The following is a 27217-nucleotide window of genomic DNA, read 5'->3' as shown; positions in this document are numbered from 1 at the left end:
CCAGTGACTTGGCAGAGACCAGTTCTCCTGCCGCACAAGATGGGCGGTGCCCAACAGTGTCTCACAACTGGCCCACTCCCCCCGTCAGCCTGGAGATTGGCATGGGGGTGCAGGGCATTAAGGCCAGTCCCCAGTGCTGGGAGGGGCAGCGCAACCTTGACCTTTACAGGCCACGACTGCTGGCGCTCCACACTTCTGAGTGACCCAGTTAGGACAGTAGGTATCTCAGAAAGGACATTATACCAACACACAGGAGAAATCGCTCCAGCATGGTCAAGACTGATTTTCTGCTTAGTACTTCATGTTAGTGTAAGGCACACAAATGGACTGGAAAAGGTTAAGGCATGACTGAAAAGTCAACTCTGCTGAGCCAGTTAGAGGTGATTAGTATTATCTAAATGAAATTTCTTGAACATTATTCAACTTTTCAGGAAGGATGGATAACAGAATTACTGAGAAACGACAGCACCCACAGCAGATAACATTTTCATATTCCATGGTTTTTTTTTTGTAAATAGGTGGAAAGCATGCATGCATGAGTATGTGTGTGTGTGTGTGTGTGTGTGTGTGTGTGTGTGTGTATATATGAGAGTGCAAGGAGGGGGGGGTCATCTTTTGGATTGTGTTCGACCACTCTCTTCAGGTGCATGGTCCAGATTGTTTATGTCAGTAAACAAAAACAAAAGTATTTTCCACAAAGTTTTTGGCTGAGGAGGGCTTCGCACTAAAGGCGTTACTGATGGCAAAAACATATTTATCTGGTCACATAATCAGATTAAGCAGGAATATTTCCCCCCCCCAAAAAGGGGGAAAACAGCTGAATATGGAAACTAAAACCAGTTAAAACCAATAGTATGGAAGGGACCATGAATTTAAAAAATGATCATGTCACGTGCGTTATAACACTAGCTGCTTCCTCTGTTGTTTTCTCTGTTCTAGCCTGCAGTACAAACTTTCTCTTATGAAATCTTCATTTAAAAAATGTTAATAGCACAGGCATATAAAATAAATAATTTATACAAAACGTAGCCTGAGCAAATCAATGTGTATAAACCTGGCCTATCACTTAAGGCAATAAAGTCAGTATGAAACTTGAAATTTCAAGTGACCTAAACCATCAAACATTCACAAGCAGTGAATACATGGCAAATAAAGACACAGAGTTGACTAAGCTCACCACAAGTCTCAAAATTTCACAGCGATTCAAGATTCGAGCGGAGCCTCATTTCTGATTCAGTAAGCGGGCTGGGCGTAGGCAGTGCTGCCAATTACTGGGGAGGGTCGTACTTTCATAACAATAAGTAATGACTGTTCAGAAGGCTAATCATCGTTCTTGTTGCCGAGTTCTCAGCTGGCACACAAAGCTCCTTGAAGCTCTGGGCGTGGCACGTGTAGAGCTCCTCCCCCTGTGGGCCAATAGGATTCATTACAGCAGGATTCATGCGGCCGGCCGTGTGCCAGTTTGATATGTAGCCTGTTTATGCGGCACGCCTTCAGTATTGAGTCCTCACCTACAAATGCCACATAGAGTTGTATTCTAAAAAGAATCTGGAAGATTAAAGAAAAGGACAAAATGCTGAATTTGCAAACCTTATTTTTTTATATATTATTTTGTATGACAAATTAGTATGTCATTGGTATGCTATCATATAGTATACTTAAAAGATTAGCAAGGAGTACATAACGCATAGTGCATGTTTTCAGACACTTAAATCCTAGATTTTCATCGTATATACCATTTCTGCAGATTACTAACGTAAGAAGGTGAATATGTTAATAGAAACCATAACTTGCACTTTTTGATCTCAATGCTTTTTTTCTTGCTGTATAAATGACATGCACAGTTAATTGCAGCTTTCCAGTGCAGCGTGTTAGGAGCACGCTAACATTTGCCATTACGCCTGTCTACTGGGCACTGGAGTATGTGAGGCTCTAGTGTAGAGTCAATATTCATTTAAGGGCATTCACATTGATATTTGATCCATTGTTCCTCTGTTACAGGGGCGTAGAGTAATTAAGACAAATTAACATAATCTTACATAAAATTCCTGTGTTGAAAATCAAGAAAATGTTGGTTGAAAGGCCTGAGGACTGCGAATGGATGTTACCAGATACTACATGTTTTACTCTGTGTTCTCCTGGTGTGTAATGCAGCCATTTACTGGTTTTGCCTGTTTGGAAGTTACATTCCAGAGAGCATTCTTGATGTGTTCAGCTTTTGAAAAGGGGGTTCTCATGAAGCTCTCTTCAGTCATTTACCACTGTAATTTTACACCATCTACCGGGTGTAGTGCTAATCTCACCATTGTGCTTCTGTTTCTTCACACCATGTACCAGATAGCAATAGCTGACGTGGCAAACATGTCTCTGCTTTATCTCTGGCTTTTCACTCTCACAATGGTCAGCTTTACTGGCAGTCACACTCTGTTCTCCATCTAGAATCAGCCAGAGACCTTATAGCTGTTTCTATAGCTGTTGTGTGGATGAACTAAGGAGGCATAAACACAGCTGGCCAACTGAGCAGGCAACAGCTGCCGTCCTCTTAAATGTGTGAACTATCTCTAAAATGGGATGTAATAATATCGCAGTTGACTTGGCATGGACGAGCTGACATTCTGAACTTCCAATCCAGTGTGCTGAGGCATGGTACCAAAGAGAAGGTTACAACAGGACAACGGTCATATAGCAGCCAAAATGAATAGGAAGGCACAACTTATCCACCCATTAAGAAACCTCCCCCTTTAAATCAGTGTTCCATGTCACCACTAAATCATATGGCAGCAATTCAGACCAGACGTCCAGCATTTGCTGCCCATTGATCTGGGACCAGCCTCCCTCGTCACTGGCATTGTCAAAAAACACAACATAGCTGACCACGGGTTCAAACGAATAGGCCTTTTAGTGGTGTGTTTGCCAGTATTGCAGACTGAATATAATGCCGTGTCGTCTCGGCTGGAGTGATGAATATGCAGAGCTTTGCCCGTGAGGGACTCGATGAAAATGTGTGGATCAAAACAGAATACAGGCATATGGCACATGTAATATTGATTAACACATTTGCTCTCTGCAGGCCTTTTTGTGGGTGCTTTTTGAATGTGGGTTGTGGGCTTTTCACACGTCACAGGATACTGCCTGACAGCGCGGCTGATAAGTTTGTCAGAAGGGGAGAAAGCGCCAATAGAAACCAACTCTTGGGTCCCGTCGACATGCGAGAGAACAAAAGAGCGTTTGAACGCCTGTGTCTGCGTTGCTTGTTTGCGTGGGTGTGACAGACAGGCAGCAAGAGAAGTAAATGTGTGTGTAGGTGTGTGCAGAGGCTAAGAGGCTAGTCTTGGTAAGCAGTGGTCTGAGGCGCTGACTAAAGGTCAGACCCCCGGGATTTGCGCGTTACGGGCGGGTGTGTTTGATCGGAACAGCGCATCAATGCTGCTTTGTTCACACAGGCGGCTTTCTGGCTGGCCTCGTCAGCGACGTGCACAGGAGGCCAGTGGCCCTCGCAACTGGCATAAAAGGAGGAATGAGAAATTAATGACAAGGGAAAAAAAAAAAAATACCGCATGGGTGTGCGCATGCGCGCACATCCGCATACGTTTCCGCTTGCTGGTTTTTAATCAGTCCCTTGGGAATGAAAGGTCATGTGTGTATTCAGAATGTTTGCATACACTTTCTATCAAGGTTAGTGTGTTTATAAACTCCAAGAATATTTCACACTATCAAATTAATTTCCCCTCTGTAACTGTACTGGATATAAGCTCCAGTTGGTTCTGCAGCTTTTCTCCTGTTTAGGAGATTTTGTAATAATAAAATCTCCTGATTTTAATCATTAGTAATTTTGTATGCCACACATGAACTTCTAAGGCATTCAGAAGCAGCTAATATCTATGTGCTGATTCGCAATCCAAATCTATCACAGCCCAACATACTGGAAAGCAGTCAGACCTTACTCTGCATTGCAAAGATCTCAGCAAACTGCAGTAAAAGTGCAGATTCTAACATTCTCATTCGGGGCCGAGTGTGGCGATGGCATGGAGCTACCAGACTCGTTCCAGACTCACCTTCCTGTACTGCTGTATGGGTGGACAGCACGCGATCTTCGAGTCTCTCCAGCGTCCGGTTGCCTCAGACAGAGAGGGAGGCTTGCTGTTGTGCTGTGGGTGTTTGGGGAGCAATGGGATGACCCTCCACCAGGTCCTTAGACCGTATAGCCCTTAAACTCCACGTAGACATGAGCACAAACACACAAAATGGAGAGAAGCATGCAAACGCGCAGGAGAACCCACCGGCTCACCCTTTGCTTCAGCATCACAGATTTCCTCCGTTCTTTCTCTCTCATATGCCCTGTGACAGGCATGTGAATTCTCAAGAGTTCTTCTCTCCACTTACAGGCCTTTGAATGCTCCCATATTCTCTTATTTTCTTTCTCTTCCACTTCTGGTTAGCTTTCAGTCTGTTTTCTTTCTTTTTTATCCCATTCTCTTTTCACCACTCTGGGTTGGAGGGTTGCTCTCCCATCTGTTGAGTGCCCTCATCCTTCTTGCTTGTTTGCATAAATCTGGATTGGGCTGAGTAGTGAAGCTCACCATTTACAAAGTCCACCGTCTGTGAACATCTTGGTCCATGCTGCTCTGACAGAGTTCACATGTGTGACAGTCTGAAAATGATAAAATGTATAAAAAAAACATTAGCTTGGTTCAGAATTTCCTGTTTTGAGAGCTCCACATTTGTAGATCTCACACACAGACATACATGCAGAGAGACAAGATTGCACGCACTCTCTGTCTCCTACCCACACACACACACACACACACACACACACACACACACACACACACAGAAAATGCCTCAACTTTTAGAACCTCCCCCTGTTCAGTTCAGCAGCCATCCCTGTTTTTCTTTACTGTGTGTGCAGTCTTCCAGCTGTCTGCAGGATCAGGCCAGAACAGACGGCAGCAGGATTTTTCTTCATCCTCTCCACGTGACAGTTTTAGCAGGTTCTGGCCAATAACATTAAATCCCAAATTCCGATACCCAAAGACGGTAAGTGGTGCTATAACAAAGTGCATAACACCTCTTTCTGAGGGTAACAATGACCCAGCAGGTTCCTGCCACAGTGGAGGACAGGTTTTGATGAAACAAAACCTGCCAGATATCGTCTTGTTACAGGAGAATATATTGAAGAAAATAGTATACAAGTCCAAGCTGCTTTCCCCAACTTGGTAACTGGAGAGGGATTCTGTACAAACTTCCCTCTTTCTCCAATGGTTCATCACTATGTTCCTTCTCAGTGTCTTGTCTACCTCTCGCCCTTAAGCTACGCACACTTGCCCTCAGCTCTGGCCCATGCTAGCTGTGATCAGTTACAGTTGATGTTCACACAAAACCTTGTACAACTCTAATTAATCGATAGCGACCTCAGTCATTCATTTGGTGACATGCATACTTTATCCAATTGTTCATTAACTGCCTCGTGAGAGATAAATTGCTCATACCTTAAATTAATTTATAAAGATACTGCATCAAAGATGATTTTGAAAACGGTCCGGAATTTTTAAATATCAGTTAAACCACTACCAGTTTTGATTTATTTCATTTGGTTAAAAAAAACATATTCCTTTCAGCCTAATACATTAAAAAACACAACCACCACCACCACCACCACCACCACCACAACAACAACAACAACAACAAACTAATGAACTTTTCCTTTGTTTTCGCAGACAGAAAGGATAAATATGTTTGAACCAAAAACATGGGACAATATTTCCCCCTGCTGGTTGGACATTATAGGCTTAAGTGGGGCAATCCGTCACTAATCGTACCAGCATTTGAAATATAGAGTCAGCTTGTGCTTTGAAATCCAGATGTAAATGACTCAAAGACACATAGCACCACCCACTGGTAACTGCACTTCCCCTTGATTATACCATATGTTTCATGGTTGATAAATTACCCAATCACAGTGTTTTCTAGGTCAATGTAGAAATGCCTGAAAGATTAATGTGTGACTGTTAGGTTAAGAAATTCACAGATTTCGTACAGAGTATTAGCTTTTATTAACATAAAAATGACAAATATAAAATGTATTGCAGTTTAACTTTCATCTCAAGTGAAATGTTCTGGACTGATGTTTTGCTTTTATTTGATCTTATCTGTTATAAATATTTGTTTGCTCATTTGTACATCTGTGTACCTTCATGGCTGTTTATGCCCAGCTCATCAAAGCAATGTAAAAGTGTTTATTGTGTCTTCCATATGGAAGCATCAGAAACACATGAACTTGAGAAATATGAGTTTACCGCAGTAAAAGTTAAATATATTCTCATCAGCCACGTTATAAGTTGACTACGTGACCAGGGAAACATTATATACGTGTATGATTATGATCAATATCCATTCATGCATCATTAGTAAGTCACATTAAAATGGTCATCACAAGTCAGTTTCTGACCACAGGACCATTGACACTGTGACATATTGAACAAATCTGCACTTTAAGATAATGCAGGCTCGTTGGAGTTTTTATATGTGCCAGTGTCTCTGCTGAGTTGAGAGTGATCCACCACCCAGAAACATCCAGCCAACATTCAGACAACGGTCTTGTGTTCAGTAACTGAACACCAGTGAAGGACTTGAAGTGGTTAGTTAACAAACTCTGTGATCGTCTGTAAGATAAAATCTATCCTATACGATGCTTGAAATTTCACTTACAACACTTTTCAAAGCATTTAGCTTCTTGAAACATGAGCCTTTCCTACTCAGTCATCTACGACCCTGAATACCTGTAGTACATTTCCCATCCAGAATTATGGCAAGTTTAAATGGTCCTTTATTCTTCAGCTGAGTGGTTGAAAATGAATAGAGTAGCATCTAGTTTGCTCAGTAGTAATGTTTCATGGACACTGGTGTATGGGCTCTTTGCTGGTTTATTACCTGCTGTATCAGTGATTGAGTACTCTACTTTAGAACATGCAATTATTTCACGTGTAGCAAAAGGCAGAGAACTGATGTAGAGGTTCAGACGGAGCCATCCTCCGCACTCACGCTTTTGTGCTTTCTTTTTGGAAGTCAGATGTAGGACTCCACATTTTTGTCATTTGTCCTCTGATTCTCAAAGCTATCAGTTTTGTGGGCCATTTCTGTAGTTTGGTGCTCTGGGAGAAGGATGCAAAGAGAGGTCCTGAGTTCAAATCCCAGGCAAGTCCAGGTTTACAAGCCTGTGACTGTTCATCAGTATAACATTTCAGTCCAGGTTTACAAGCCTGTGACTGTTCATCAGTATAACATTTCAGTCCAGGTTTACAAGCCTGTGACTGTTCATCAGTATAACATTTCAGTCCAGGTATACAAGCCAGGTTTACACACACACACACACACACACACACACACACACACACACACACAGTGTAAACAAAAACATCACTTGAAGATGTCTTTGGCATGTATGAACTATGTATTAATCTGGAAAGAGCTATAAGGGGCTCCACTAAAATGCACAGTTCAGCAGGCGTGAGCTATAAATATATGCTGTGACCTGCTTGGTCCTAATAATAAACATTGCAACCACCCTCACTGCTGTATAACAATAGTTATAATAAGCTGTCAACGTGAATCTGTACTTCAGTTTTACTGAGTACCTGAGGATTTGGGTTATCTGAGCAGCCAGGTCCGTAAATTATGATTATTTGGATTGGATTAAGGTTATGTGGATTATTTGACTGGCCATGCCTGTAAATATAATAAAAATACCTGTAAATTACATAAAATTGTTGCAGAGGGAGGGGGAGCAAGAGAGAGAGACCAAAGGCTTGGCATCTCAGAGGGAAGATTATGATTATGGCTGATGATCTGTGTCGCATTATCTCCGTTCACATGACCCTAGCAAATGTATTGTAGCAAACATTTTATTGCACAGTTTTTGCCTATCTATGTAAATATGCCATTGAAAACTGTACATTTATGATAACATAAAACTGGGATAGTCCTCCTGTAACAATAATACTCTCAGGTTTCTGACTTTAAAAAATATAAATTCATTGCTAAAATTCTGTTGTTTTCCTCAAAATTTATATATATATATATATATATATATATATATATATATATATATATATATATATATATATATATATATATATATATATATATATATATATAAAAATATAATATATATATATTAAATTAAGTTAGATGCCACAGCGTTGGTTCCTTCTTGCTTCTGGACTATGTTGAGTGACCCTCTTGATGCTGAGGTTAACCTTCTCTCCAGAGATTTTCAAATCTCTCTTTGGGAGCCTTGGTCATGATTTACAAGCAGCTCAACTCCAAGTCATGTGAGCTCTTACCCTTAATGTTTTAGACCTTTATTAAGTTCACATTGAGGTTTGTCATATTAAAGAGTTTTTTTCTTGCCACAGTTACTGCTGAGATGCATATTAGGGGTTGAGATCCAAATTTATGTAAAAGTACTTTGCAATGCTGTTGTGAATACTATCCAAAATAGAAATACTTTGAACTGAATAGAATACAAAAGAGTGTGAATTTCAAGGGCAGAAAACCATCTCATCCTATGACAGAATACCACACTTAAGAGGAGGACACCCTCCACATTGAATGGGAGCTAAGCAGACTCCACAAACTGAATCACTCACAAACTGAATCACTGCTGAACATAAAGCAAGGGAGTACAACTGTTTCCAGTAGTGCAAAGTAAAAACAATAAATCACTCTTCTTAGAATACACATACTGCCACTAGTTACCAGAATATTATATCCAGTTTATCTTAAGGCTTTTAGCATTGTAGTTGCCTTAAAAGTGGGGAAACCTGATTCTGGCAATGTCTGTAAAGCTTTAAACATTGTATCCATAGTAAAACAGGGTTCTTCTGGTAAAACAATCCCTAACTACAGTTGTGTCAGTCAAAATTGATAAGAGGGTGTGAATGGCTATCATAAATGTTTGTGTGATAATGTTGATTACATTTTCACATTGTCACATTAGTTTCTATCACCGTCATAGTAATCTATTGATGTGGTTAATAAGACACAGTGATCACTTTTGTAAGTCACTAAATGTGTGTGTGTGTGTGTGTGTGTGTGTGTGTGTGTGTGTGTGTGTGTGTGTGTGTGTGTGTGTGTGTGTGTGTGTGTGTGTGCGTGTGTATGCATTTTTACATGGATCTTTACATAGTATTTGAAATAGCTAGTGTTTTGAATGTAACATGGCTTCACCTCCTAGAGCTTTAGAAGCACTTTGCTTACTTTGCTATTACACAAGATTTCCAGAGAAACATTTTGGACATTTTGGGCAGAGGTCCTTCATCAGCTGTCCAAGCAAAGTTCAAGAAGGTGAAATATATATAACAAGTTTACACACACACACATACACACACACACGCACACACGCACACGCACACACACACACACGCACGCACGCACGCACACACATCACGGGGTAAGACCAGTGACTGGACACCAAAAATACACACACAGTAAGACGAGTTAACACAAAACCACGAATGTAGGCTGGCGCACCACAACCCTCATCAAATATTTTCTAACGGACGTTAGCACCGCGGTCAACGCGATCATATATGTAACCAAATAGACATTTAATAGGATTTTGTAAGCCTATTACTCAGAATTCCTACAATAAAAATGACTGCGAATCATACCATGGACACAGGAGTAAGTGTACTTCAAGAATCTACTAAAGTGATCTGATAACAATTTGATTTGTGTATTTTATGGAGCTTCAAATATGGCATATATGAAATCGAACAGACATTTAATATGATTTTGCTACCCCATTACTCCAAACTCCTACAGTAAAAATGTCTACGAATCATACCATGGGTACAAGAGTAAGTGTTCTTCCAGAACCTACTGAAGTGATCTGCATAACAATTTGATTTGCGTATTTTATAGAGCTTCAAGTAGTGATATATAGTGAACCGAATAAATATTTAAGAGTATTTTGCCATCCCATGACTCCAAAGTCCTACAGTAAAAACACTTCAACATCATATTCTGAATATGTTGGAAAGTGTTCTCCAAAAATATAACGGATGGAACTGATAGCAATTTGATTTGTGTATTTTATGTAATTTTAATATATACTCTAGTGAAATGATTAGACATTTGCACAATATTGCTACGATATTTCTCAACGTTCACACAGTAAAAACCTAAGGAAATATTATCATGAGTAACTAAGAAAGTGATCTTTATAAATATGGTGGATTTAACTTAAAAGAAATAGATTTTACTGGGAAGCTTTGAATTTCCGAAAAGGTATGTTAAAGAACACATTTATTTTAGATTTCCAATGTCTACACTAACAGCGAGATAAACTTTCCCCCCACGTCGTTTTACAAACTGGCTACCGTAATACGAAATGTAGGCGCACACCGACGGCCCCGGTGTGGCTAGCGCGACCGAGCTTTTGCGTAGAGCAGACTGCGTGACAAGCGTTTTTATACTAAGCCATTCAGCCATTCACCATAACATAGGATGACCCTGTCAAATGTTGACCGCTCTAACTGGTCAGTTCTTTTCTTTTCTTCGCAGTTCATTCAGTAAGAGCTCCCCCCAGTAACCACCCCTTCTCCGCGAGGGGATGAATGAGGTCTAGCACAAACCGTTGGTGTCTAGTTAAAGAAGGAGCTCCCGCGCACAGAACTCCAGAACAAACTCAGAATGGCAACCGGTGTCGAAAAGCTGTTTGACGAACTCGGGCACTTCAGAAAGTAAGTTGTTGGAGGTAATATGAAAGTATTGAAAAATACGCCTTTTTAAAAAGTATTTTTATTTTTATTTTTTTTAACCTCAATAGTTGTGTTGGACAGTGATCCGTCGGTTTAAAATGAACTACATTACTTCTTCACTTCATACTTCATTTCCTTCATACAGACTAGGCTTCTTCTTTTTTTAAATTAAAAAATAAAATAAATAAATGTATTTTTTGTTGGTTACTGCTATGCGTTTGGAGCCCATTTGTGGGCAGATATACCACTGCGAATATGCATTATGAGCATATTTTAATATAATTTTTTTTTTTCATTTAGAAAAAGCATGAAGATTGTCTTGAAACCAACTGTGTAAAAATATTTACGAGATATTTTAGCTTAATTTAGAAGCTCAGAACAGAAAATACTATCAAGAATTCTTTTTTTGTCTGCAGTTTTCCATGAATGCTTTTTAAGCAAATATTTTTTATCAAATAATCCTAATGAGGATGCTCGCTGAGTTTTTGTAATGTATCTATTCCTCATCTATAAGGTTCCAGGCATGCCTCTATTTCGCTGCCATTTTCCAGGCCATCTCGTGTGGGATTCACTACCTGGCCTCCGTTTTCTTGGTGGATACACCGAATTTCCTGTGCGATCCACCAGGTAACATCACGAATGTCCTGTACGGGAACCACTCCATGGCCTCTCTGGATGATATCTGGTCATTCTACAGTCCCTGGAAGGGTCCGGTGATAGTGCAGACCATTATGGGGGAGCAGTGGGAGCTTAGCCCCTGTCGCAAAGCGCTGCGTCATGACACGCTTGACTTCGAGTACGAGTTTCTTGGCAATAAGTCTATGGAGGCATGCGGCCGCTACCTGTACGACCACAGCCAGGTGGAGCAGAGCATCGTGACAGACTGGGACCTGGTGTGTGAGAAGGAATGGCTTGCCAAGCTTTCACAGCCTACGTTTATGCTGGGGGTCCTGATTGGGGCTCTGGTGTTCGGGGACATCGCAGACAGGTGTGCATTTGTGCCTAAAGCGTGTATAAACTGACCATCCTTTTTTCCTCTTTTTTTTTTCATCTACGCTTCATATCGTAGGTGCATTTTATACGCGTACAATTACAGAATGTAACCTTATCTTCTATCATGTCCTGTTCATCTCCGATCAGTTTCTGTCCTTTAGAACCCTTGCTTTCTGGATTTTATTTGAATGGTGTGCTGTTCTCAACCAAGCATTACTACTGACATGACATCAACCAGTGTTCAAATTAATAGGCACAGAAGCTTTAGAAATGGTTCGTTAATGGGCAGCTTAACCCAAACTGTGTATGTTATCAGATGTACTGTAACCTCTACAGTCCATCTGATACTAGGAGGATAGTGAGTGTATGTTCACCAGAGAGTGCGACTGTGAGTTCCATATGGCTCAGTGGCTCCGCACATTAGTCTCACTAGGGCATGTCAGGGAACATGTAACGATGTATGCCAACTAAATGTGGCTCTTTGAGAGTTAACAGGGCATCTTTAGACAGGGCAGAACTGAAAGCTATCAGCTCAGCAGGCTATATAGCTCAATGGCCGCTCAGTTCACACAAACTGGACTTAATGTGAGTCACTAATGTGCTCAGTGTTTCTGAGCACATTGTGTGTGTGTGTGTGTGTGTGTGTGTGTGTGTGTGTGTGTGTGTGTGTGTGTGTGTGTGTGTGTGTGTGTGTGTGTGTGTGTGTGTGTGTGTGTATGTGTGTGTGTGTGTGTGTGTGTGTGTGTGTGTATGCTGAGCAGGCTGTAGTGAAGACTGGGAAAGGCAGGGAGGCACCAGTGTTTTATGTGTTAGACTACAGCAGTCAGATAAACAAATCACACAATAGTGCATAATATATAATAGTGCATAATATATAATAGTGCATAATATATTTGCTTGCATAACAGCATTCTGTAAGATCTTTTCTACCTGAAAGAACTATCATGATGTTCGCTGGAGCATGAGAGCATTACATGAGACAGGGTGCCCATTTCACCGTTTTTATACTAGAGTACTTTTACAAGATTGAAAAGAAATGCATATATAGGATTAAATTCAAAACGTATCCAAGCCTATACTGTGCAAAAGTTTTAGACACAGAAAAGTTTTACAGAATTTGTATATATTTTTAGTCTTCTAGCACAGAAGCACCTGTGGGGTAATTCACAACAAAGGCTGGTGGATTATAGCTGTTTAACCTTAAAATAAGTATTAGATGATGATCTGGTAGGAGTCACATATCTCCCAAGTAGATGTTTCACAGCAGACAGATGTTTCCAGATGTGAGATGTCTCCCAAGTAGATGTTTCACAGCAGACAGATGTTTCCAGATGTGAGATGTCTCCCAAGCAGATGTTTCACAGCAGACAGGTGTTTCCAGATGTGAGATGTCTCCCAAGCAGATGTTTCACAGCAGACAGGTGTTTCCAGATGTGAGATGTCTCCCAAGCAGATGTTTTACAGCAGACAGTTGTTTCCAGATGTGAGATGTCTCCCAAGCAGATGTTTCACAGCAGACAGATGTTTCCAGATGTGAGATGTCTCCCAAGCAGATGTTTCACAGCAGACAGGTGTTTCCAGATGTGAGATGTCTCCCAAGCAGATGTTTCACAGCAGACAGATGTTTCCAGATGTGAGATGTCTCCCAAGCAGATGTTTCACAGCAGACAGGTGTTTCCAGATGTGCTGGTCTTTTGCAAAAGCACAAACAAACAGGCATAGTTGAGGACAAGGAACACAGTGATCACCAACGGAGACTTAGAGCAGGAGATTTGAAGCATCTCAAGCTTACTTCTCTTCTAAATCGGGAGCTGTCCAGCACTGCTCTCAGGTCAGAACTAGAATAAGCCACATGGACCTGGTGGACCCATCTACAGTCCAGAGAAGTCAAAGTCGAAGTCAAATGTATTTATACAGCACCTTTTACAACAGCCGTTGTCACAAAGCAGCTTTACACAGTCCAAGCCCACAGTGAGCAAGCCAAGAGCGACAGTGGCAAGGAAAAACTCCCTAGAGCACGAGGAAGAAACCGACACCAGACACTACGATAGTACCGATATAAACAATAAAGAGTAGAATAAGTAGTGAGAGAGAAAAAAGAATAATAATAAAAATAAATAATAAGCAATGACTGTCTATTCCGGTTTTCTTCTTCGACAGTGTGTGTGTGTGTGTGTATCTGAAACTCATCTTCCATTAGACAGTCTGTTGAGGGGGTGGTGGGAGTAGCCATGGCAGCTGAGACAGGCTGAGGCTCAGGAACAACAGGACACCAGAAGTGGGTGAACCTCAGCAGAAAGAGAGAATAGATCATTAGGCATGTCCATGTATGAGGGTGTGTAAATTAGGTATCCATAATGTGCAAAGATGGACTCCGGCAGATCTAGCTATGGCAACACAGCTAAAAAGATAGTTATGAGAGCACCCTGGAACATCAGCACTCCGCCGCTCTCAGTCAACAAACTTGAGTGACAAAAGAGTGGTAAAGTGACAGCATCATAACATCCCAGTTTACCATAACTCTCAATGCCCATGGACCCCTAGATGTACACCTTTACCTAAGAGGGGAAGTACAGTTATGTGCAAAATAATAGCAGTCTATCATCACTAATGTATTTAATTACTGATTTTGACAGAAAAGATAATACAATATGGGGAAAAAAATTTATGACTAGGTATAGTCGAGTAATGAGCAACCAACAGAATTAACAGTCACACACATTGCAATGCACACATTGACTCATTTAATGAAAGGGGCGTGTTCAAATTAATAGCAGTGTGGAGTTCAATTAGTGAGGTCATTCAGTCTATGAAGAAACAGGTGTCAATTATGGCCTTCATTTAAAGAAGGAGGGCAGCACATGTACCTGCTGGTTTTAACACTTGCTCAGTGAGTAAAATGGGTCGTTCCAGACATTGTACCAAAGGAGAAAAAACTTTGATCAAGAAGTTGATTGGAGATGGGAAAACATATAAGGAAGTGCAGAAAATAATTAGCTGCTCAGCTAAAATTATCACAAATGCTTTAAAATGGAAAACAAAACTTGGAACACGTGGTAGGAAAAGAAATACTAGCATCCATGTAGATCATAGAATAACAAGAATGGTTAAGAAGCATCAGCTCCAGGGAAATCAAAGAAGATCTTCAGTTACCTGTGAGTACTGCAACAATCAGAAGGTGCCTACGTGAAGCCAAACTATTTGCCAGAAACCCTCGTAAAGTACCATTGCTGAAAAAAGAAAGGTTGGAAAGGTTACAGTTTGCCAAAGAACACATTGACTGGCCTAAAAAGAAGTGGCGCAACATTCTATGGACAGATGAGAGCAAGATTGTTCTTATTGGGTCTAAAGGCCCAATAAACAACTTTCAGTTTATACTGTTTGTAAATGAAAATGAAGACACTGCTATTTTTTTTTAACAGCCCATTATTCTTTTTTTCATTTTCAGTTTAAAAATTTATATTTCGTTCATGTTTTCATTTGGAATTGAATGTGCAGTGCTCCCAGTGCCTTTGCGTATATGGAAATAAATGCTGTTATGAGGACTGAGCTTTTTCTCCGTTGTGTTAAACACACTGATATTATTTTGCACATAACTGTCACCTAAATGCTTTCGCTGTCACTGTCTTTCCTCCTCCAGGGTTGGCAGGCGACCCATTCTAATGGCCACCAGTTTGTGTCAGTTTGCTTTTGGCATCACTGTGGCATTTACAGGGAACTACTACTACTTTGTGGTCATGCGATTCCTGCTTGCCATGGTAAGTCAGTCATTTCAGCCACCAGTTTCAGTTGCTGCCGAGAGTGGTATAGTGTAGTGGGTAATAAGTCTGCCTCCCCTAAAGGGGAATGGAGTTCAGTCTCTTGTTTGGGGACAGCAATACCAGTAAGACTCCTAACACTATGTTCACCTACCTATGTAACATGACTGAAATTATAAGTCATTCTGGATAAGAGTGTCTGCATAAATGCAAATGTTGTTGTTTTTGAGAAGTGTTCCTTAGTGATTGAGCAAAGAAACATTCATGACATGTTTTTGAGTTGCTCCATGTAGCCTTAGGTAATCACTGAGCAAATTAACAGGGGTGGGAGAGAGCCCCTGTTTACAGAGTGCTGGAGGTGAAAGTTGGAGGTCAGCTGTTGTCATGGGCTATCTCTCTCTCTCTCTCTCCCCCCCTCTCTCTCCCTCTCCCTCTCTCTCTCCCTCTCCCTCTCCACTTGTTTTCTAGATCTCCTCCTTTTGTGCGTCCCTCTTTCATGTCACCTTTAGGTGGTAATTTTTTTATCACGTTTAGATTTACAACTGTCACTTGGTGACTTTCTATTTGCACATGCGCACACACACATACGCGCACACATGCTTACAGTGTTTCCATGTCTCAGCACAGTCTTATGACTTGCCAGTAAATTCTGCAGTGCATGCTTTTCCAAACATGCCCTTGGCACGGTCTTGTGTGTGTATGTGTATTTAAGTTTGCACTTTCACAAATAATTATTTGTTTATTTATTTGTACAGTTTATTTGGTTTGAAATATGCATTTTCATGATATTTTAGGACTGAAGCTATCATGTACTGTTTCAAACATTGTTTAGATAAAAAAATCTAAATAAATAGAACAAACTTAAGGCTTTGTGTGTGTATGAGAGGGAGGTAATTTACTCAAGAATAAAGAAAAGTTAAACATCGATTCCATTTAAAGGAATCATTTCTCATCCCTCTGTTTCCAGACCTCTTCTTTCGTTCCTTTCTCAATCTTTCTTCCCTCTGCTTCACTTTTAAACTATTTCACATGACAAAAATCCAACCTCCCCCCCCCAACCAATTCCACTCTCATCCCCACCTCCTTCTCCTCCATCATCCTCCACCCTCTCTGACCTCTCTCTCTCTCTCTCTCCAGGTGTCGAGTGGCTACCTGGTCGTGGTTTTCGTCTACGTTACGGAGTTCACGGGTAGCCGGGTGCGCACGTGGACGTCCATGCACGTGCACGCTTCCTTCGCTGTGGGCATCATGATTGTGGCACTGGTTGGCTACCTGGTGCGCGTCTGGTGGCAATACCAGATCATCCTGACTCTTAGCACCTGCCCCTTCCTGCTCTACTGCTGGAAGTTCCCCGAGACGCCCTTCTATCTAATGGCTAAAGGGCGGCACAAGGAAGTCCAGGAGCTCTTGGACACCATTGCCCACTCTAATGGCCTGGAGCCCAAGCTGAAGGTATCCCCCTTTGTCTTACACCATCAAGGTGCATTATCCACTGCCCTTAAATTTCTCCATTTAAGGATGAAAGTGTGATTTGTAGTTTAGATTCTTCCTGGCTAGGAAAACATGACACTAGTAACTGATGATTTTTACCACTTGCAAAATTTGAGACAGGTTATAATACTTATTTTACAATAAACATATCAAATCATCCACATTTTGTCCATATTTAACTGTAAGAAACCTAAATCATCAGTACAGGTGTGAGCATCAGTGTCTCCTTAGTAGATTACAGTCGTGGTTAAAGTGATATTGTTCTTGAGTAGCTGATCTGACTCATGTACTGCTTCTGAAGTGTGAAGGTGGGACTTACTGGTGCAACCTGTGCTCAGCACACTGAAGTGGACAGGTGTGTGAGAGAATGTGTCCTCTCTGCTCTGCACTGATAAGAAGCTGTTTGATTGGATGGGCAAGCATAGCACAGATATCTAGGTCTGAAAATTAAACTACAAGGGTCTCTGAAAATGAGATCATAGCCTTCACACAGACTGAGAGAAGGAGTGTGACAAGCTGCCCTCCTGGCACTGGTATGCACTTATATTATGGCACAACACAGAATGTGTTTTCACTAGTAATGCTTGTATCCGATGGATTTTTTTCAGTGACATGAAATGACTGTAAACTACTGGTGTAATTTTATTAGGTTTAATAGACATGAAATATGAAATAATATGAAAAAGGCTACTCTTTGGACAGTTTTGAATTTGGCTGGTGTTTCTCTGTGCCAATTAGATCTACATTGTCATACAGCAGTGAAGAAACTCTGAGCCATGCAATATTACAGTCAATGTTATTAGCTTACCACAGAGGGATATGTGTGCGCTGGGGGGGGGGGGGGGGGGGTGGGTAATCTGTAAGATGGACCTCTGTGACCTGACAGATGATGCTGTGGTGCTAATGAGCCTATGTAGCTTGATGCGATTGAGCATTGACTACAGACCAGTGCAGATTTGAGCAGGAAAAGTGTGAATCACGGTGATAGCACATCTCTGAACCACAACGTAGGTGACGGAGCTGATGGAGAGGGGCAGGGCGGCAGCAGGTGAAGGTAGGCAGGACGACCGTGGCCTGGAAGAGGCAGAGAGAAAACTCAGCATCCTGGACATGTTCAGAAGCTGGCGGATGGCTCGCCGTGGCATCACCTGCTGGGCCATCTGGTTCATTGGCGCACTGGGCTACTATGTCTTCAGCCTGGGCTCCGTCAACCTGGGAGGAAACCAATATGTCAACCTCTTTCTGGTCGGTAAGAAAAAGAGAGAGAGAGAGAGAGAGAGAGAGAGAGAGAGAGAGAGAGAGAGAGAGCGCACGCAATGGTACGTTCTTGCAACAGTATCATAGCAATTTGTGGAGACTCAGGAAGGCAAATGTTCATCCAAACATTGTTCATCCAAACATTGTTGTTTTTAGTGTTACATCACCAAAGGATCATTTGATTGGTTGCTGGCAGGTGCTGTTGAGCTGCCCTCATACCTGATTGGCTGCTTTGCCATGGACCGAGTTGGCAGGAAGAGAACCTGTGCTCCAGCACTGCTCCTGAGTGGAGTTGCCTGTATGCTCATAATGGCAGTGCCGCAGGTACAACTGGGTGTATGTGTTTTGGGAGGTGCATATCGGCATGGCTTCATGTATTTATGTGTCTAAATCAAATTTAGACCCATAAATGCATGAAGACATGCCAACATGCTTGTGTGCAATTAAAATAATCTGAATATAAGTAATTGAAAGTCATTCATGGAGTGAACATGGGTTGCAATTTATCTAATGTTACTTTTTCTAGGACACGTCCAAATTGGACTTAATTTGAGATGAGATCATCATTTTACTATTATTCATTTGTGAGTCCATCAATCTGTGTCTCCAATTGTAGTTATATTTGTGTGTAAGAGGCTTGAACTGTGATGCACTGTGTTTTTATGTCTGTTTTTCTGGTCTGACACTAAAAACGTCTGAAATGGCTAATCAGAGAAGAACTTTATACTTTGTTCTAGAAGGGAATGGAAACAAGACATATAAACAGACCTTCTAAATTGGAGTGAATGTTTTCTGTTAATGAAAAGAAAAGAGAACAAGAAACACTCATCTATGAACTTTCTGACCAGATGTGTTTATTTACTTAGCATGAAACTGTACACTTAAAAAAAAGTCCTTGTTGGGAAAACCTTTATCTTTTGATTATTTTGATTGCAAGTTCACAAAAAAAAACAAAAACAACTTGAACTTTAAATTATTGGACCTGCAATGCATTTTAGTCATTTATATCATGAAATTTATAATGATGTAATGATATTATTATAGAATGAAAATTATAAACTATGGGCAGTGGTAGCTCATTGGTTAAGGTACTTGACTAGTACTCAGAAGGTTGCCAGTTCAAGTACACTGCTGTGAAGTTGCCACTGTTGGGCCCCTGGGATTAACCTTCAATTGCTCAAAAATTGTACTCAGTCACTTTGGATAAAAGTGTCAGGTAAATGTAAAATAGTTTGTTTATGTAGTTCACAGCAATTCCGATCAGAGGGAAGAACAATCCATAGGGAACTTTGTGTTCAGTAACTATGGGCTACTATGAGTTCATGGGTGAGCACACACATTATCATCACTGCTTTCGAGCAGCCTGTGACACAAGCATCTGGTTTAAATGCTGTCTGTGAGAAGGCAACAGCTGAGACGTGCTCAGGTTCTCTCATAACTATCAGGCCTGTGGGGTTGAATCCTGAAACACCCACCGCACGACAGAACAGCTGTAGTGACAGAAAAAGGCTTGGTTTATCACTGTCACTGTTAGGATTAAGGTAGCCATGTGTGACTTTTTAAAGTGAGTCACGTTAAAAGAGTTCATTTTGACTGTCTTGAACCATTTTTCTGAACTGAAGTGTAATATTGTGCTTTTGATTTCTTTCAATATAATTGTAATTGTTTTTAATTTAAACCAGTGTTCTTATTTCATTATTTCAGAATATTTTTCTACATTTTACCTTTCTCTTATGTAAAGCACTATGAGTATAAAAATAAGCTATATAAAAAATTGGCTTTCTTTGACATGTCTGGTTATAATGCATCGGTTACATCTTTTAAGATATGGTATCTTCTTTTGAGAGCAACTGTGTTTTACAAGTCATAGTTTCTGTCATAATAGTGACGCCTGTGTTTTCTTGATGCTCCATTCATTTAAAGCTGTTGTTGCAGACAACCTATTTGAGCTACAGTTTTTTGCTAACTTCTCCCAGATTTAGCCAGTGAAGTTGTCCACTGCCACCTGTCAGTCTCATGCCCTCCAAAAAATATTTTCGCAAAGCGCCAAAGCAATGCAAGTCAGTCTTTTTTTTTTCCCAGAGTTCTTGCTCTAAAAGTTCAAAACAAAAATAATGGCTTAAGCTTTGAAAGTAGAGAATATTAAATGATTGGCTCAGCTTTTATATAACACACGGTCTGTCTTTGTGTTTAGTATTTTGCAGCTGTCTTTGTAATTATTCCCCAGCGAGTTAACATTTGAAAACGCTCAATAGAAGATTCAGACAAACAAATTTATTCTCGTACACGTCATGTTCCATGGACATAGCGCAATATCTAATATCTGTGAGGTTAGACTAGTGTCTCGCCAGCCACACTGCAAAGATTTAAAAATAGCTATGCACTGGACAGGTGCATAGCAGCAGACAGAGTGTGGGTTACCCTGTGGACTGGGGTGTCATACACTTCCTTCTCTTTACTCACATGAGGGCAAAAATGGGGCCAAATGATTTCATGTGGTTAACAGGGAACAGATGTTTGGATCCATCAGTTAACATGTATTTGATTTTATTCAAATCATAAATCTTGTACATTGTTGACTGAACTATTGAAGGTCTTTCTTTAAGGGTTTCATACAACAAAACTGTGAGCAGCAATGCACAGCAACTGTCTGCTGGATATTAATGCTTTCTCTTTTCTGCAGGACAGCAGGTTTTTGGCTGTCATCCTTAGTATGACTGGGAAGTTTGCTATCGCCATTGCGTTTGGCCTGATTTACCTATACACATGTGAGCTGTACCCCACAGTCATAAGGTGTGTAGAGTGTAAAATATATATATATTAAATAATGAAGCAAATTGATAAGCCTCGTTGATGAAATGTGCTTTATACATCAACCCGCTTTGCCTTGTCTTGCCTGATTGTAAAGCAGGGTGGATGTGTAAAGGGTGTAGTAACATGGGTGTAGTAACTTGCAGGTCGCTGGCGGTTGGCAGTGGCAGTATGATGTGTCGGGTTGGCAGTGTGGTGGCTCCTTTCTGCGTCTACCTTGCGGACATCTGGGTCTACCTGCCTCAGGTAAACATGGCACACTGCCATTCTGTGGCAACACGTTCGACACCGAAGAAACACAATCGGCCATACTTTACCTTGACCATTCCCAGATATGAATAGTGATTTATCCCAGCATCGAATGATTAGGGATCAAGTAGGTTTTTTCCAAAAGTATATTTACTGGATCATTCTGACCATTCGAAGAATTATGGTGGTCCTGTTTTATGAAATTGTCCAGAAAAAGACAAATGCATGGATCAGGGTCAAATGTTATTTCTAAATTGAGATACTTATCATAATATCCATCATTATATTTGCATTAAAAACATCACAGCAACCTCTAAACGTGTCCTTCTATCCTCTGTGGTGCAGCTCATTGTCGGGATCCTGGCTTTCATCATTGGAGTGCTAACCTTGTTCCTACCAGAGACCCTGGGGGAGCCCCTCACCTCCACGCTGGAGGAGGCTGAGGCTCTGGGCATCAAGCCCAACAAGAAGACAAAGGTGGAGGATAGTCTGCAGATGAAGCTGGCTGACAGCAAAGCCTGAACTGTGGAGTCAAAGAGGAACCAGAGCAGCAGACAGGAATGCCCTGAGTAAATATGATCAACATGGCTGTAGAAGACTTCCTTGTTTGTTCACAGCATGTATTTTGGTCAGAATTGGCACAGATCTTTAATTGGATAATGGACCTAGAGCTCAATCCTGATGGCTCACTGCAGTGTGTTGGCTACTTTTGCATTTAGAAACAAATCTTTCTGTGGAAATGTCCTTGGTAGCTAGAGGACATTTTATGTGGTTGTTGCTTGATTTGATATTTTAGTTGGTCTACTTGGGACCGGTGCACCATTTTTATTAAGCTCTAGACACAGTATGCAGATGTGCCAATTCAGTCCACTTTCAACAGGCTTATGGCAATGCACAAAAGAAATATTTACAGTAGTTGCCATGTGTGATTATTTTATGTGATTAGCATTATACACTGCAAAGGCAAATTGTAATTTTCCACAAATGAATCCCTGTTTTTCTTTTGCTGTTATGGGGGATTTCTTTGATAACCAAATCTAACTCATCACATCAGAACAAAATTAGTATACCTAGAAATTTTAAAGTGAATATAGAGTGCACATTCCAGGATGTATTGGAATTTGAAATAAGACTTCTGTAAGACAAATGAACTACATCAGTGCTAAGTACATAACTCTTCAGTGTTTTATTTTTCAGTTAGGATACTTGTTGTTTTTAGGTAACTAAACTTACAGGTAATTATAATTTGGCTTTGACTTTTTAAAAATTTGACTTTCATGTGTATTTTTATTTATTTTATTTATTTTTAGTTATTTAGATAATAAACAATTAGTATGGTCCTCTGGGTGGTATTAGTTCTGCTCTTAGTGCTTTCACTTACAAAGAGGACTTGAAAAATATTTTGTAGCTCTAACAATATCAAAGGTCCTTAGTGTAGTAGTTTAAGACCAAAGGCTACCTTGCCTTAATGTGACACACATCTGATTTTTTCAGGGATGTGTGGACATAGAAGTCCGATATTTTCAAATCAGATATGTTTTTATATGTGGCCTTGGATCAGATACAAATCTAATTTCTGGCAATGTGACATGAATGAAAAATGGTCAGATCAGTCTCACAAATATGATGTTTTTGGTAGTTGGAGGACAGATGAGTTCATATTATAGACAGATGCAGGTCACGTGCAATTATAAACATTAACCATCAGGATAGTCATATCTGATATCAGCAAAAAATCTCAATTGAGCAATGAGGCTTGTAAAGTGAATGTAGCCAAAAGGTTCTCCTGAGTGCTGAAAACCCACAGGAGTTCCAGTGTCTTCAGTTAGTAGTGGTACTGGACTCAAACTTATGGAACCTTCTGAGTTTCTTCACAAACTAGTAAATATCTCCACCAGGTTCAGAACCAAAAGGAACAAAGAAAAATAAAAAACATTGAATAAACTACATCATTAAACTAATTTTAGATTATTTAATCCCTGTTTTTAAATGAATCTTTAGTAATAACTTGTCTGCTCTTGAGGAATTGACTATTGGAAAAAAAAAAAAAAATGAGGGTACCTACCTGAAACATCTATTGTTTTAAACTGTATAAACCTCTCTACTGTCACTTAGCATGTCATTACATGTGCTTTTACCATATCAGACAATTATACATTAATTTTGTTCAGATTTTTTATTCAAAGGGAAAGCCTTGTAAATCTCAATGAAATGGACACCCAAAGCAAAGGAATTTCAGTCCAAAGATCAAACCAGCTAAAACTGTATTTCAGGATAAATTATAATAATGCAGTGGTGACTACTTGATGTAATTTAGGTAAAGATTGGCAGATATTAATTTTACCCAAATTATTTCCACCGGTTAAACCATTTGAATTCTGATTCACTGAACCACCTGGAGAATGCTCATCTGCACGCTTATAGGAGTTTTTTCCTGTGAGATCCAGTGGAATCATATACCTATCCTTGTGCTTGATCTGAACTCACTCACCCTTATATGTGAAAAACAGATGATTAATAATGCCACAAACAAAACTTGTGTCTGAAAATGCAAATGTGTGCAAGGGCAACAGATATCTTTGAATGGGACAGCAACTACAACCTACTCACTTGATTTTTGGTTCATCTCAGTATCTCAGGGTTTTTATAGTAGTGTTTGAAAATGCAGTTCAGTACACTTGACAGTCCGATATGACCTGTGAACACCAGCACGTGTTGGAGAGCTAGCTATGTGTGTTTTTGCCGTAACTCTCAGAAACGCTGGTGGTATACTTTACTTGAACTCTTGTCATTACAAGGCTTTATGTATCATGTAGTAGTTCATGATGGAAGAAACAGGCTCTTCTTTTGCAGCAAAGCAAAACCACAAGCCAAACTGATGACACTTTTGTTAAACCTCAAACAAATGTTATGCCGCACTTGGAGTACTGTAATACTAAAACCGCATTTTTATCAAATTCCACTCTACTACTCACAAAATATGCATTTAAATATTCCTTTATGTTCAAATGACATACCTCAGAAACACAAGGCCTTTCAAAACATATATATTTTCAAACCACTTAAGGAATCAGATTTTAAAAAATAAACTACAAATAGAAACCAGAAATACAGAATGGTGGATATCATTGGCATATTTCTTAGCATGTGTTTTTGCTTGGTACTGATTCTAAACGATTTTCTGGGTGGAAGAGGATATCCTGCAGGCTGACAGTACAACACTGATAAGCTCTATGTGTGATTTTAATTTAGAGATAAACTTTATGTGATTTTTAACTTACTATTCTTTTGGTCTATGGGTACAATAGGGTTGCACTTGGATGTGTTCTGTGAGAGTTGAGATTATTGTTCATTTTCCAGTGAAATGAACCTGACAAATATAGAGTATATGAATGTGTGATCTATAATGTGGCTCATGAACTCAGTGGTAATTATGTTTCAAGTTTCATCAAAATAAAACATTTAATGGTGAATGTCTCAAATTTCTCATTTGGTCTTTAGACATCTAAGCATGTTCAGTAACAGCTGTTTTATAACATTGTGGTTTGCTATTTCACTTCAAAAGGAATAGAAATAAATGAGGCATTCTCAACAAAAGCCAGTAGTGTGTGTTAGGTGCAAACAAGGTGTGAGAGAGGAGATGAGAGAATACTTGCACTGTTGGTGCTTTAAGAAGCTCTGGGACACTGCTGAACATGAAGACACTGCTGGGACACTCCTAGACATGAAGACACTGCTGGGACATTGCTGGACATGAAGACACTGCTGGGACACTGCTGGACATGAAGACACTGCTGGGACACTGCTGGACATGAAGACACTGCTGGGACATTGCTGGACATGAAGACACTGCTGGGACACTCCTAGACATGAAGACACTGCTGGGACATTGCTGGACATGAAGACACTACTGGGACACTGCTGGACACTGCTTGTACATAAAGACACTGCTGGGACATTGCTATACATGAAGACACTGCTGGAACACTGCTGGACATGAAGACACTGCTGGGACATTGCTGGACATGAAGACACTACTGGGACACTGCTGGACACTGCTTGTACATAAAGACACTGCTGGGACATTGCTATACATGAAGACACTGCTGGAACACTGCTGGACATGGAGACACTGCTGGGACACTGCTGGACATGAAGACACTGCTGGGACATTGCTGGACATGAAGACACTATTGGGACACTGCTGGAACACTGCGGTACATGAAGACACAGCTGGGACACTGCTGGACCTGCTTGTACATGAAGACACTGCTGGGACACTGTTTGTACATGAAGACACTGCTGGAACACTGTTTGTACATGAATACACTGCTGGGACACTGCTTGTACATGAAGACACTGCTGGACATGAAGACACTGCTGGACATGAAGACACTACTGGGACACTGCTTGACCTGCTTGTACATGATGACACTGCTGGGACACTGCTGGACATGAAGACACTACTGGGACACTGCTGGGACACTGCTGGACATGAAGACACTGCTGGGACACTGCTGGACATGAACACACTGCTGGGACACTGCTGGAACACTGCTGGACATGAAGACACTGCTGGGACACTGCTGGACATGAAGACACTGCTGGGACACTGCTGGAACACTACTGGACATGAAGACACTGCTGGGACACTGCTGGACTTGCTTGTACATGAAGACACTGCTGGGACACTGTTTGTACATGAAGACACTGCTGGGACACTGCTTGTACATGAAGACACTGCTGAACATGAAGACACTGCTGGACATGAAGACACTACTGGGACACTGCTGGACACTGCTGGACCTGCTTGTACATGAAGACACTGCTGGGACACTGCTTGTACATGATGACACTACTGGGACACTGCTAGACATGAAGACACTACTGGGACACTGCTTGTATATGAAGACACTGCTGGACATGAAGACACTGCTGGGACACTGCTGGACATGAAGACACTGCTGGAACACTGCTGGACATGAAGACACTGCTGGGACATTGCTGGACATGAAGACACTGCTGGGACATTGCTGGACATGAAGACACTGCTGGGACACTGCTGGGACACTGCTTGTACATGAAGACACTGCTGGACATGAAGACACTGCTGGACATGAAGACACTACTGGGACACTGCTGGACACTGCTGGACCTGCTTGTACATGAAGACACTGCTGGACACTGCTTGTACATGAAGACACTGCTGGGACATTGCTATACATGAAGACACTGCTGGAACACTGCTGGACATGGAGACACTGCTGGGACACTGCTGGACATGAAGACACTGCTGGGACATTGCTGGACATGAAGACACTATTGGGACACTGCTGGAACACTGCGGTACATGAAGACACAGCTGGGACACTGCTGGACCTGCTTGTACATGAAGACACTGCTGGGACACTGTTTGTACATGAAGACACTGCTGGAACACTGTTTGTACATGAATACACTGCTGGGACACTGCTTGTACATGAAGACACTGCTGGACATGAAGACACTGCTGGACATGAAGACACTACTGGGACACTGCTTGACCTGCTTGTACATGAAGACACTGCTGGGACACTGCTTGTACATGATGACACTGCTGGGACACTGCTGGACATGAAGACACTACTGGGACACTGCTGGGACACTGCTGGACATGAAGACACTGCTGGGACACTGCTGGACATGAACACACTGCTGGGACACTGCTGGAACACTGCTGGACATGAAGACACTGCTGGGACACTGCTTGTACATGATGACACTACTGGGACACTGCTGGACATGAAGACACTACTGGGACACTGCTTGTACATGAAGACACTGCTGGACATGAAGACACTACTGGGACACTGCAGGGACACTGCTTGTACATGAAGACACTGCTGGACATGAAGA

General features: G+C 41.1%; 1 protein-coding gene across 2 annotated transcripts; it reads left to right on the top strand.

The window, feature by feature from the left end:
* The first annotated feature begins 10525 nt into the window (after positions 1–10525).
* slc22a16 (solute carrier family 22 member 16) lies at positions 10526–21844 on the top strand. Of its 2 annotated transcripts, none has more exons than XM_027015529.2 (9): positions 10526–10745; positions 11278–11751; positions 15397–15514; positions 16652–16966; positions 18017–18254; positions 18459–18586; positions 20946–21055; positions 21220–21319; positions 21668–21844. In XM_027015529.2, the coding sequence occupies exons 1-9, from the start codon at positions 10696–10698 to the stop codon at positions 21842–21844; spliced, it is 1710 nt and encodes a 569-aa protein (XP_026871330.2). In that variant the 5' UTR covers positions 10526–10695. The 2 variants fall into 2 exon arrangements, with proteins under 2 accessions (XP_026871330.2, XP_026871329.2); XM_027015528.2 differs by having other exon boundaries at positions 16652–16978; positions 18026–18254.
* The last annotated feature ends 5373 nt before the right edge of the window (positions 21845–27217 follow it).

This window comes from Electrophorus electricus, chromosome 8 (genome assembly GCF_013358815.1).
Source record: "Electrophorus electricus isolate fEleEle1 chromosome 8, fEleEle1.pri, whole genome shotgun sequence".
Lineage (NCBI taxonomy): Eukaryota > Metazoa > Chordata > Actinopteri > Gymnotiformes > Gymnotidae > Electrophorus > Electrophorus electricus.
The sequence above is the reverse complement of the archived record's forward strand: the minus strand, read 5'-3'. Positions and strand labels throughout refer to the sequence as shown.

Bases quoted from the DNA above. Each gene is read 5' to 3' on its own strand.
- slc22a16 (XM_027015528.2), top strand. From the start codon at position 10,696: ATGGCAACCGGTGTCGAAAAGCTGTTTGACGAACTCGGGCACTTCAGA. The intron at 16,979-18,025 runs GTCTTACACCAT...TAGGTGACGGAG, and splicing joins AGCTGAAGGTATCCCCCTTT to CTGATGGAGAGGGGCAGGGC. The intron at 18,587-20,945 runs GTACAACTGGGT...TCTTTTCTGCAG, and splicing joins TCATAATGGCAGTGCCGCAG to GACAGCAGGTTTTTGGCTGT.